A 12,916-nucleotide genomic window follows, 5' to 3' on the forward strand; every position below is an offset into this window, starting at 1 on the left:
AAAATTTCAAGTCATTATAAATTTTACTTAAAATTTTAAATTATTATAACTAAATTTGATAGTTTAATTTATTTAATTAAATATTAATAGTTTATTGGTATATCAGTACCGTGACATCTTTATAATTATGAGCGCATAATTTGAGAAAGAAGTGCAATTTAGAAAAATCCAAAGGGGGTAAATGTTAAAATATCATAAAAGTCTCTTTTCGCCGAGATAAATCGGCAGAGTTCTTCACAAGTCTCTCTCTTCCTTCCCTGAGGAATTAGTGCATGAACCTGGTCCACCATTTAGTTTATTATATGTTAGAGTAGAAAAGAAATCTGAATATTAAAAGCATATAATAAATGCCAATTTTCCATAAACACATGTTACACAGCCACTAAATTATGTATTTAAAAATTTTAACATATTTATTATCATACACCGGGTGCGGTGTGTGATGTAAACATATGCACCGGGTGCATGCATTGAATGCATCCTCTCCCCAATTTTCGAGTTCTATAAATAGGCCGAGAAAGTCCCATGTCTTTTTCGTTCCCTTTTCCATTTTTTTCACCTAACTTTTTTTTTTTCCATTTTTTTTTTGCCCATCGATTCCTCCGTCGTCGTCTTCCTCACTGCGTTCGCAGCTCCGTCGACTGCGAGAGTAGGATTAGGGTTAGGGTTTCAACAAGCTCCACGCTCGCCGGTCTCGGGATCGCCGCGATGGCGGCGGCGGCGCCACTGCCATATGTGGAGTTGTGCAAGGGCATCAACGGCCTCGAGAAGGTCGTGCTTCGGGAGGTCCGGGGAAGCTCCGCCGAGGTCCTCTCTCTCTCCTCTCTCTCTCTCTCTCTCTCATGATCCATTTTTCCCTCTAAATCGATTCATCTCGTTGTTGTTTGAATCCTTCATAGTATTGGGCTATTGTAACTGGATTTGTTATAGATCTCATACTCATTTTCATCTGATCTAATCAGTTTAAGGATATTCCGTAGAAAAAAAAAGTAATGACTGCTCGATTCTAGCAATTGGGATCGTCCTGATGTTGAGAATTAGGGTTCTTTGACCGAGCCATTAATCCTTGTTCGAGTCTCCGTCTGGGACACTTCACATCTGGTGAAATCGCCGAAGGAGAACAAATTAGTTTAAAGTTTGATTTTTTATGTTTCAACATGTTTCCTTTTCTTAGATGTACCTATATTCTTTGTGGCATGCGTTTTCATGAGAAGGACAGCGAGAATTGGATATTAGTGTGTGGAAACTTGAGGTATGGATTTATATCGTACTCCATTATTGGATATTCCACCATTAGATTGGTCAAATGTTTAGCATGCTGTTCGGCCACTAATTTGTCATGAGCGAGGAGAGGTTTTTTCAAAAAAATTGTATTTAAAGTTTTAAACAATAATAATTTAGGTGGGGTCCCTATTTGCCTTCAATGAGCTGGCTTTGCTTGGTCTTATCCATGTTTAGGTTTGACATTAGCATTATCTTTCTCCTTGTGCTAATTTAACTGCCTGCATAGTTCTTTTTTCTATTCACAGTACTTGTTTCTTTCTAATCTACCATTTTTTTAATGTAAGTATGGCTGATGCTGCTTACTATATTCACCATTTTTTAAGAATACAGGTCTTATCATCTCCGAGATGAGATTTTCCTATAAAATATAGCTAGGTCATTGAGTTATCTGATGTTGGCAAAGTCAAGTGCCATGAGACTGGCATAACATGCTTTAAGGATAAACGTTATCTTCTGATGCTCTCTTCTGTAAAATAATTTCTAACGTGACTTCCCATTTTCTTAATTTTCCTTAGCTTACCTAGTAATGATCGGTTATTCTTACATCTTCTTTCGATGTTTAGGTTCTGCCTCAAAATTTTTTGGTAGAAACCTTCAATAACTACACAGCTTTCATATCTTTTGATTACTAGGTGGTGTCAACTGCATGAAACTATGGTTTATCCATCATATGAATCTTCTTATGCCATGTAATCCTAGTTGGAGCTATGTGCTCCCCTAAATTGCAGTGCACAATTCTTCTCTTATCACATCATGCTGTGCAACATGTGGATTATTATATCTCTTTTCGTATTTATCATTTACTTGGATAATCTCTTTCTTACAACAAAGTTGTTGCATCTTCGTGTTCCATTTAGCTATATAATCTCCACTGTGATTTACTTAATAATTAATGTAGGTGATACTAAGATGAAACACTTAAGAGTACTTTGGCCTCTTGCATGTTCTTGTTCTTTTTATTCAGCTGCTGTGGTTCTTGTTATTGCTGTGTCTGTTCTTGTTTGCTGTTATTCATTTCCTCTTAAGGCCTTTTTCTTAGGTGTCCATTCATCTTCTTCGTGTAATAGATAGCTAAGGTGGTTTGCTTCATGTTTGCTTGAAATAGATATAATTGCCCACCATCCTTATAAACTTGAAACTGGAAGAACAATTGCTGTTTGTATATTAAATACTTTTAAGCTTTTGTCCTCTGCTATTTACACTCTTTCGTTTGCTCACAGGTTTACTTGTATGGAGGTCAAGTAACATCTTGGAAAAATGAAGGGGAGGAGCTACTCTTCATCAGTAGTAAGGTACCGAAAATTCTCCTTCATTCTGAATATCAATGTCATTGCATGGGTATTGTGCGAAGATGACATTTTCGAAATGTTCTCAAGTCATTTCTTTTTTTTTTTTTTGAGTAAATAGAGTTACATTGGTACTCTTATCTCTGTTTGCAGTATTGGTTCTGTTTACATGAATATATTAAGTTTAGACGATTCGCTGGAGATGTGCTCTTAGTGAATAGGTGCTTTATGTGGTTCACTGTGGTGGCAACTTGAATTTCTTTCAGAGCCTGTTTGGATGCCGAATATGTTAAGTTATAACTTGTGTCTTTGGGGTTTCTTATGGTGATCGACTTTAGTCCGTTAAAAGGTCCTTAAAATCATGATATTAAGATTTTTGCATTCTACATATATCATACTCTTAATAGTTGAGATTAGTTATCTTGGAAGTGACGAGAAAAATTAGAGAGCTTAATGCACATTGGTATTGTTAATCTTTTTCTTCCCTTCAATTCATATGCTTTTGAAGGCTCCTTGGGAGGGTTTTAACTTAATTTGCTACTGTGGATTGTTTTTATATTCCCCATTTATGGCTTTTCCTGCTCGTATCCCTGTTTTTTCGCCCTTTAAAAATGACTTTGCAAACTAACCAATAATAACAAGAATAAAGAAGTTCATCCCTAGGTGCCTGTAATCGCAAGGAACTTTTGGAATGCCAGACACCCTTACTCTTTCACTTTCAAAATGTAGCCAATTGCCACCTCGGTATCATCATATAGCATCTTGTTGTTACTAGCACTCGCCATCGATCTGACTATACCTTTAGGGGCTGTTTGGCTCTACGTAAAATTGGGAAAAAGAAAAATTTCGGTGGCGAAAATTTTTTTTACAGCTTTTAGTGTTTGGTTCATAGGAAAAGAAAAAAAAAAGTTTTCAACCTCACTTGTTTGCTTGAAAGGAATTTTTTTTCTTTTATTATATATCCTATATATTATTTATTATATTAAAATTATATAATATGATAAATTGATAAGCATATAATATAATATATGTAATAATGTGCATACAATGCTATATAATAGAAATATATAATATTTATAATAAAAATATAAAATATGTATAATAATTTTTCATCCTCATATATATATATATATATATATATATATATATATATATATATATTACTATATAGACTTAGGATGCGTATACTATCGGTAGCACGGAGGTCTCCGTGCTACCAAGTTGTTTTCAATAATGCGGCTTTTAAATCGACAATCAGCTCTGTTAGATTTGATCTACACTATGAAAGTATTTGGAAACTAAATTTCATAATTTTTCGGTATCATTTACCTATCAAATGAGTAGGCTAAAAATGAACGGCTAAAAATGAAAATCTCGTAAAAAATGATGATAAAAAACTTGAATTTAAGATTAGAGGTACTGATCTTACTCTAAATAGTAAAAAGAATTTTTTATAAAAATTTCATCAGATTTGGATTGTTTTACACCGTGAATTTAAATTCACAAGCGTATCACATCTACCATTAATATTGTCAATTTTGAGACCTTTTGATTACTAGTCAAATGATGTTGAGAAATTATAAAATTTAGTTTCCAAATACTTTTAATGGTGTAGATCAAGTCTAACGGAGCCGATCGTTGATTTGAAAGCCGCATCATTGAAAACAACTTGGCAGCACGGAGGCCTCCGTGCTACCGATAGTATANAGAGAGAGAGAGAGAGAGGGGGAGTGGATGAGTGGTCCACATGCGGTCCACGAGAACCAACCTTTCTCGTGGACCGCATTTTTTGAGAGCGGCTGGGAGCAGCGTCTTTTGCTAGAGGTTTTCGTTTTCCGCCGACAGTGGGTGGAAAACGAAAACTCGTTTTTTTCGAAGAATCCGTAAACATTTTTTTTATGAGCAACCAAACAACGGAAAACTACTTTTCAAGCGAAAAAAATTTTCCGAGTAGTTTTACGGGGAACCAAACATACCCTTACCCGTAATGAGTCCTTTGACTGCCAAACTGCAGGATCCTGAATTCCTAATTGTATATAGGTGCATCTTTCTTTTTCATCTGTACTTCACAAGCTCTATTATATGCATCTGTTAACTTTTCTGTTTCTCAGTGTTATTCATAACCATGTCGAGTGCTTTTTGCCCCTCTTGTAGGCTAACTTCTGCCCTCCGAAACCAATTCGTGGTGGTATACCAATATGCTTTCCTCAAGTAAGGCTGCATTTTGTTAGATCAATCATTTCTTTATGATTCATCAGACGTGTGTATTTTGAATACCAAGAAGTTACTCCCGAATGCAGCTTGGGAATCATGGAACTCTTGAACAACATGGATTTGCTAGGAATCATCTTTGGACTGTTGATGAGAACCCACCACCTTTTCCTGCACATACATCTACTAAGGCTTTTGTTGATCTGATTTTAAAGCCATCAGAAGAAGATTTGAAGAATTGGCCTCATAGGTCTGTTTTCTCTTAAATGGGATTTAGGGCTAATCTTGTTCATCACTGTGGGGAAATTTATTTATTTATTTATTTTAATTTTCTAGTTGTTACTTTACTTTCTTCTAATTTTGTACATATTAAATTTTTTCCTTTCTTTACTGAATTCTGTTGCCAATTCCTGGTGATTGCAGTTATGAATTTCGCTTGAGAGTTGCCCTTGGACCAGGAGGAGATCTGATGCTCACGTCCCGCATAAGAAACACAAGTACTGATGGAAAACCATTTCAGTTTACATTCGCATATCACACATACTTCTCTATCTCAGATATCAGGTTTGCACAAGCTCGTTCCTTATTTATCACACATATATTACTATTTGGAATCCTTAAAAAGTCCAGGAATGAAATACTTGCATGATGTGCTAAGTTTCCATTCATCACAATTCAGCCAACCAGAGTTCCAACCAGAGTTCCAACCAGAGTTTCCGTGTGTATGAAATATATTTAGCCATTGTTTAAGTACATATTATGTTGTGAGCCTATTTCTATTTTTGAGCGTGACCTCGAATGTTCCCTTCGTTTCTTGCTTTAGGACCTTAATAATAGTTGATGTTTCAGTGAAGTTCGTGTTGAAGGACTGGAGACATTGGATTACCTTGATAATTTGAGAGAGAAACAGCGCTTCACCGAACAAGGAGATGCAATCATATTTGAATCTGAAGTAAGTTGAGCCTGATATTCAATATGTTTGAAATGGTTGATATGCAATACTTACGCCATTGATGGCATAGGTGGACAAAATATATTTGGGCGCACCACCGAAGCTTGCCATTATTGACCATGAAAAGAAAAGGACATTTGTATTGCGGAAAGATGATGGGCTTCCAGATGCCAGTGAGCCTTCCCTCCTTCCCCCTCCTCTTTCCTCTTTTTTTTTTTTCTCTCTTGGTTATTATGGTTCTCAGTAGTCATGCTAGACCTGAGTACAGCCTGGGTTGGTCAAGGATCAAGAGAAAATTGGCTGGCCCAAGTGCAACCCGCATTGCGAACTAAAAATTGGCTGCGCTGGGCCAACCCAAAAGTGACTGGGCTGGGCTGGCTCAACCAAAAACATTGTAGCCCAAGTATGACCTAAATCTTCTCTAGCCTCTGTTTTTCAAACCTGATCTGGTCTAATGAACTGGATTGGGCTGAACCCAGCTCAAAAAGCCGAGCACGGCGGTGCGGATCTTTTTGCTCAGGTCTGGTCTTGCAGTTTCTGTTTAACCTTCATCTTACACGACTTATTGGTGCCTCTCTCTCTCTCTCTCTCTCTCTCTCTCTCTCTCTCTCTACAGTTGTATGGAATCCATGGGACAAGAAAGCCAAGGTGATACCAGACCTGGGGGATGAAGACTACAAGCATATGATATGTGTGGGGGCTGCGGCGGTCGGTAAGTCGATCACATTGAAACCTGGTGAGGAATGGAGAGGGAGACAGGAGCTCTCTGCCGTTCCCTCCAGTTACTGCAGTGGGCAGTTGGATCCTCGAAAGGTTCTCGAAGGTTTATTGTAACTCACATCTCGCTCAGGTTACTTTTTCCCCTTATAATGCATTATAACTACAAACGTAACAAGTCGATGATTTAGGATAAATTCGGTTATTGGCAAAATTTCGCGAAATTTAGTGCCCCCAGCCGTTAAGTTAATTATGTGGGCAATCTACAGATTTTTCATAGCTTTTTATGGTTAATAGATTTGTTGAATTGCAGGGGCTCTTGCTGCGCTTTCTCTTCCTTTCTTGTCATCGTCATCATTCAGTGTGTTTTGCGGGACAGCAGATCCTCAGAGCTGGATTAGTAAATTCCGCGTTCTAAAGAACTTTCATGGAGAGGGATTTTTTTTTTTAACACCTCGCCCCGCTGGGCACAAAATAGAGGGCTGTTGTTTGGCTCATCTATTTCACGCTCTTTTCGATGCATATCATCCTGTTAATCTGAAAATCATCCGGGATAAAGAAGAGGCATTATAAAGTGTTTTTTTTTTTTTTCCCTTTTTATTTTATCTGTGGATGTATTTCGTGTGCTTTTAAAGCCTTTTTGCTGTAAAAACTTTTAGACTGGTGTTTGAATTTTGGTGTTGTTCATTGGTACTAGTACAGAGTTTGGTGGTTTATTGTGTTCTTTTATAAAATAGCAAGGATGTAAAGGTCAACTTCAAATTCGCCAGTAGAGGTCTAGTGCTTTTTCACTTTTTCATCTTGTAATTCAAAATTTGCACTCAGCTACTCTGCCGTTTTGTTTTATTTTACTGTAAACCATGTCGTTAATTACGGTAGTGAAGTGATATATTTTGTAAACCACAAGATAATACAATAAGATATTTTATCGTCGTATAATCTGTATATTATCGTTCTGCGGTCGTCAAAGAGAGTATCAGTTTACTACTCTGCGCAGCGATGGATTCTTAGCCTGCATTATAGTTAAATGTAACTGCTTGAACTGTAGGATGACGAAGTCAAAAGAGCCAAATTAAACTTTTCCCAAAATGAGGAAACAATAAATCATTTATTCAACTAAATTTCAATTTTCTGGGAAAAACTACCAAAATGACTTTCAACTAAAAGTTTCAATGCTAGTTTGAAATACAGTGTTCGAGCATGACATCTAACCAGAATAATAAATATACTTGTCCTAAAAGTTCATGAAGTATTTATTTATTTAACATTATTTGTTAAGCTAAGTGATAATCCGGAGTATAAGTATAACAAAAGCAAAGCAGCAGCAAGAATAAGGCTTTGTTTAGGATTGCGGGGAGATTGCATTATGTGCGGTGAGAAAGTGTAATATTACGTTCCGCATATCGCGATGAATCGATTACGATATATTTTTCTGCGGTCCTACCGGAGAACGCAGAAACATATTCCCATATGCTTTTTCCTCAACTCCATTTTATCTAATAGCGTTAGATAGATTTTAATACCAAACTAAGAGCAAAGGTGACTGACTCTCACCCTGCAAATATGGCTTTTGCACATCTGCCCTTTCTGTTTCTACAAACAGAAGTCGGCCGGCTGGATTCATTGCTCTCTCTCTCTTTGCTTGTTTTGGAAGATCAAAGTGCAGACAGAATGAGACACCCAAATGTTACAGTCAGAATTGGCAACCACAGCACCAGTGGCATTATTAGTGGAATCCACATCCACATTCATGATTCATTAATGTTAGCTGTCACATCCCACATCTAGCTCAGAGTTTTCCTCCATTGATCTAAGAACAGCAAATTTACACCAATGCCTAGATAATTTGCAAAACATCACAAAGTCACCTTTTCATTTAATGATTTCTTTTTGTTAATGAAGTTCTTCCAGATTCGTCTGTAGATAACTTCTGCACAAATAGCATTCTGTCCGGCGATTTGTTTTTTTGAGAGATAGATAGCACGCTACTCGCTTCGTTTATTTCATTTAGAAATAAACTTAGTTGAAAATGTGAATCAACTACGATTCGAACTTGGGTTCTCAGATACCAACCACAAAGTCCTTCGCCACTTGCTCTAGAGACGGTCTATTGTCCGGCGATTTGTTAATATACCGCTTTATATATATATATATAAAGAGAGAGAGAGAGTAGGACTACTGTGCTATTAGGAGCACAGCAGCCCTTGTGCTCCTAACTTTCTAACCACCCATCAAGTTTGATGGGTGGTTAGAATGAGAGAAAAAAGAGATATTGAAGAGAAATTCAAGGAGAAGAGAAATTGAAACACCCAATTTCTTCCCAATATCTCATCTCTCTCTTGTTCTAATCATCCATCAAACTTGATGAGTGGTTAGAAAGTTAAGAGTACAAGGGCTGCTGTGCTCCTAATAGCACAATAGCTCAGAGGCCAGGAGAATTTGACCTAGTTAATTAATGTGCTTTGCGCTTTGCAAATATGAGAACATATGGTGATGTTAGGGAAATTAACTTCTTATCTTTTACTTAATTCTTTTGACAAAAAAAGAGATATAGCAGGAATTTAAACCCACAATGGGTCATTCATGCTCACAAGAAATAACCACCACTTTAACCCTCTTTTTCAGAACAAAGTCACTTTATTTATCTTCTTTTTAGTCCCTACAACCCCCCTTACAAATTCAAAGAGAGGGAAAGCATGGTTAATTTCCCCCTTTATGTACATGTACATATGTGGATGCCCATGCCATACATCTCAACATAAGTACCAACCTTATTAATTGTAGGGAGGGAGAGGTGAGGGATGAGATGAGCTCAAAACCTAAAGCTTAAATATGTTCTAGTCTCATCAAGATGGACCAAATTGATGGGATTGGCTCAGCTCGAGTATTTTCTATTGGACCGCGCCCGGCGTAGACCGGTTCGACCAGGTCGACCGCCTCGGGAACAACCGCCTCCGCTGCTTCAGATTGCGCGAGAGCTCCATCTCCGACCGCAGTATCTCCCACATCACTTGCACATCCTGATACCCGCAAGTTTGCACGTCGTCGTGAAGCTTAAGAATGCCACTACCTGCGCGAAAAATTACACGAAATTGTTTAAGAAATAACCAGTACAGTTAAATAACTTACAAATGGATTAAATTGTAATGATCTACATGACAATCATTTGTGCAATTCCATTTCAAATAATAATGTCTCACAAAGTGTTAATTATGTTGTGACACTGATAGGAGTTGGTTTTTATTGCTTTACAAACAATTCTTTTTATCTTTTTGGGCTTCATAACCAATTATAATCTGATATATAATAACTCTTCAATTATAATATAATAAAAGAGCAATGTTGTAGCCAGGTAAAAATGAACTTTTTTTTCTCTCTTTTTTTTTTTTTGTTTTTGTGAAGTTTCAGGATTGGAAGGTCCCCAAAAATTCAATGTGATGCACTATTTTCACTTTGGAATTAAGGAGATATTTATTTGGTGATACTAAATTAGGTATCACCTCTTTAAGATAAAAATAGAAGTATCATATTTGGAGGAATTAAACCACTAAAGCATTGTAATAACAGTAAAGCAAATGATCACTGAACCCATTTACAGTAGGTGGAGAAAATTAACCAAGAAGCAGACATTAACTCATACATTTAAACTAGTACACTCAATAAATAATATTTAGATAAATTTAAATATGTCTAAACTCAAATCTCTTATAAAAGAAAGTAAAAATAGAAAATGTTGTGAAACTCTATATCTCTCTATTTATTAATTGAGCTTTAATAAACATAAAAATCTTTTCTTTTTCTTTAAAAACCCTCATGATTTCCCTTAAAATTTCCCATCTGTAATTGATATAAATTTCTCCATTGAATGAATAAAATTCTTAAAAGGTACATATCCTTATAGATTGACTTGGGAAATGAGAAAACATTATAATTAATTATGGAAATAGGTTGAAGATATTGATTTGTGTGTGTCAAAAATATGTGGGGAGGGAAATAATAAAAATAAAAAAGAAAAGATTTAATAAAAAAAAGACATAAAAGATATTTTAATAGGTTTTCAAACTAACAAAGGAGAGCATATTACCTAATCAATCAAGAGGTCCTAAACAAATGAGATACCTAAAAATGGATGGTGGATATCAAAAGAAAGAAGAGAAAATGCTTTGTCCAACTCCCATCTAATTGTATGGACTATGGACCATTCACCAATTCATAGACTCCATATTTATCCATCCTCCTCAAAATAATTAAAAATAATTTAATAATAATAATAATAACAACAACAACAACAACAATAATAATTAGTATTATGATGTTTCATTAAAAAAAAAAGATATTTTAATATATAATAAATCATTTAAAAACCTATAAGCAAGTAGCTTTTCAAACTAACAAAGGAGAGCAAAAATCCTAATTAATAGGTTAGTAATATAATTTCATAACCAGAGAGACTTATTAATACATATTTAATTAACCATAGGTTTATCTAATTAGATCACTATTCGTTAACTGAATTTAGCAAAATTTAATAAAATCTAAATTTATTCCTTGCAAATTTTGGCCTTTTGCGATTTCACTCAGCTCCTACTTTCACAAAATGGAGTGTAAATTAATATAAAAAATAAGATAAGATATAAATAAATCCTAAGAATTAAATATATGTACCAATTCGTAAAATAAATGAAAAAAATATTGATTTAAAAAAAAAAAAAAGGTGGTGGTGAGTTAGGGGAGGTGAGGTTACCGTCCTTCCGGGCCTTGACCCGGGCGGCGACGGCGAGCCACGCACGCTTGACGGGGAAGACGACTTTGTTGTGCCACCACGCCATCACCCGCGCCCCGATCCTCCTTCGCCGTAGGGCGGCGCACCCGACCGCGACACCCCCCAATCGCCCCGCCAGGTCCTCCGAATCTCGTCCTCTGCCGCCGTTGCCGCCGCCTCTGCCTCTGCCGCCACTGCTGATCCTTCGGTAACCTCACCGCAAAGTTACCCCTCTCACTCGCAATAATTTATTTTTATTTTTTGATTATTTTTTGCTCATTATTATTGTTATTATTATTATTATTATTCATCTCTCCTCCACCACTTTGTACTTTGGAGATCTATGAAGAGCTCTCTCTCTCTCTCTCTCTCTCTTTCTCTCTGTGGCTCTTTTATCGGTGTAGATTCCACAAGTTGTTGTGATGATACACGGTCACCACCGGTTTTTATTTTATTTTATTTATTTTATTTTTCTTTTTTTCCTCCAATCGAGGTTTGACACGCTCCACGCATGTGGGGCCCGGTTTGTAATTTTGACACGTGTGGGTTGTACTATTCGGGCACAAAAATCAACAGGGCCTCTAACATGGGAGATTTTATTTGAGGATCTTGGATATTTCATCAAATTTTGTTGCCCCAAATAAGATTATAGTTATGTATTTTTTAAAAAATTTCTTTTTTTACCATAATATTATTGTATTACTTTTGCTTAGATTTCTATAATTTTGATGGGTTAATTTGATTGGTTGTATTTGAATTCTACGTGAAATAATAAATATAAAAAATATAGTTTCCTCAAGTAGTAGATAAGCAAATTAAATTTTTACTCATCGCTTCTATCCGCATATTAATAACTACTTCTAAATAGCGACATCAATTCTATAATATAATATATTTTACCATTCCAATGTATAATAATAATATAATTATTTTGTGCACTTTTTTAATGAAATCTTAACGGTATCATTTGTTTTGGGAATAATATTATATAATTAACATTAATAAACATTTTAACCATGAAGGAATTAAAAAGATTAGACAGTATAATTAAAATTTCTAGAGAACTTAGATATCCATCTCAAAAAATGCGCCATAGTCTTTGTAAGTTTTGCGATATATATAAAAACCACAGAACAATAAATTAATTCAGCTTAATTCTCAAATTCTCTTACTCAATAGTCTTAAATATGCTAGGAGGTCATGGATCTCTATGAATTGCGATGATCCAACTTCATCACCTTTGCTATGGTGCGTTGATGGAGAAATCTCGGTGATTTTTGACCAGAATCAAAAAATCATCTCCTAAAAAATATTCCATCTATTTGTCTAAAACAACATCGAAATAAACATGTGATCATACCTCGTGATGCAATGATCGATCGACCCAATCATGTAGTCCTATATATCGACCGTGACGTACGTGATGACTTAGTCTATCATAGAGTTCCACCGACCGTGACACACTGGCATACTTCTGTATTGTACGTACGAAAGTGCTTTTAGTTTACCCATCATTTCTATTTGAGGGCTCTCATACAATTTTATTTTAATTATTTTTATGCTTTTTTGAACTATATTAGTCCACCGGGTCACCGGTGAAAATTTTCAATTTAAACAATCTAACCAATATGTCTAGCTGTAAATACTTCTCAATTTGATTAAATTACAGATAAATAGATCTTCTGGATTGAGATTCTTTTTTTT

General features: G+C 35.7%; 2 protein-coding genes across 2 annotated transcripts; one reads left to right on the forward strand and one right to left on the reverse strand.

The window, feature by feature from the left end:
• On the forward strand, positions 540-7,166 carry LOC109724845 (putative glucose-6-phosphate 1-epimerase). Its single transcript, XM_020253786.1, has 9 exons — positions 540-807; positions 2,505-2,576; positions 4,725-4,781; positions 4,871-5,031; positions 5,205-5,345; positions 5,631-5,733; positions 5,804-5,906; positions 6,350-6,583; positions 6,764-7,166. Exons 1-8 carry the CDS (start codon positions 709-711, stop codon positions 6,565-6,567), a joined length of 954 nt encoding a protein of 317 aa, XP_020109375.1. The 5' UTR covers positions 540-708; the 3' UTR covers positions 6,568-6,583; positions 6,764-7,166.
• Positions 9,068-11,634, reverse strand: LOC109724561. Its single transcript, XM_020253417.1, has 2 exons — positions 11,195-11,634; positions 9,068-9,520 (listed from the first exon to the last, which is right to left on the reverse strand). Exons 1-2 carry the CDS (start codon positions 11,277-11,279, stop codon positions 9,342-9,344), a joined length of 264 nt encoding a protein of 87 aa, XP_020109006.1. The 5' UTR covers positions 11,280-11,634; the 3' UTR covers positions 9,068-9,341.

The sequence above is a fragment of the Ananas comosus genome, linkage group 19 (assembly GCF_001540865.1).
Source record: "Ananas comosus cultivar F153 linkage group 19, ASM154086v1, whole genome shotgun sequence".
NCBI classification, from domain to species: domain Eukaryota; kingdom Viridiplantae; phylum Streptophyta; class Magnoliopsida; order Poales; family Bromeliaceae; genus Ananas; species Ananas comosus.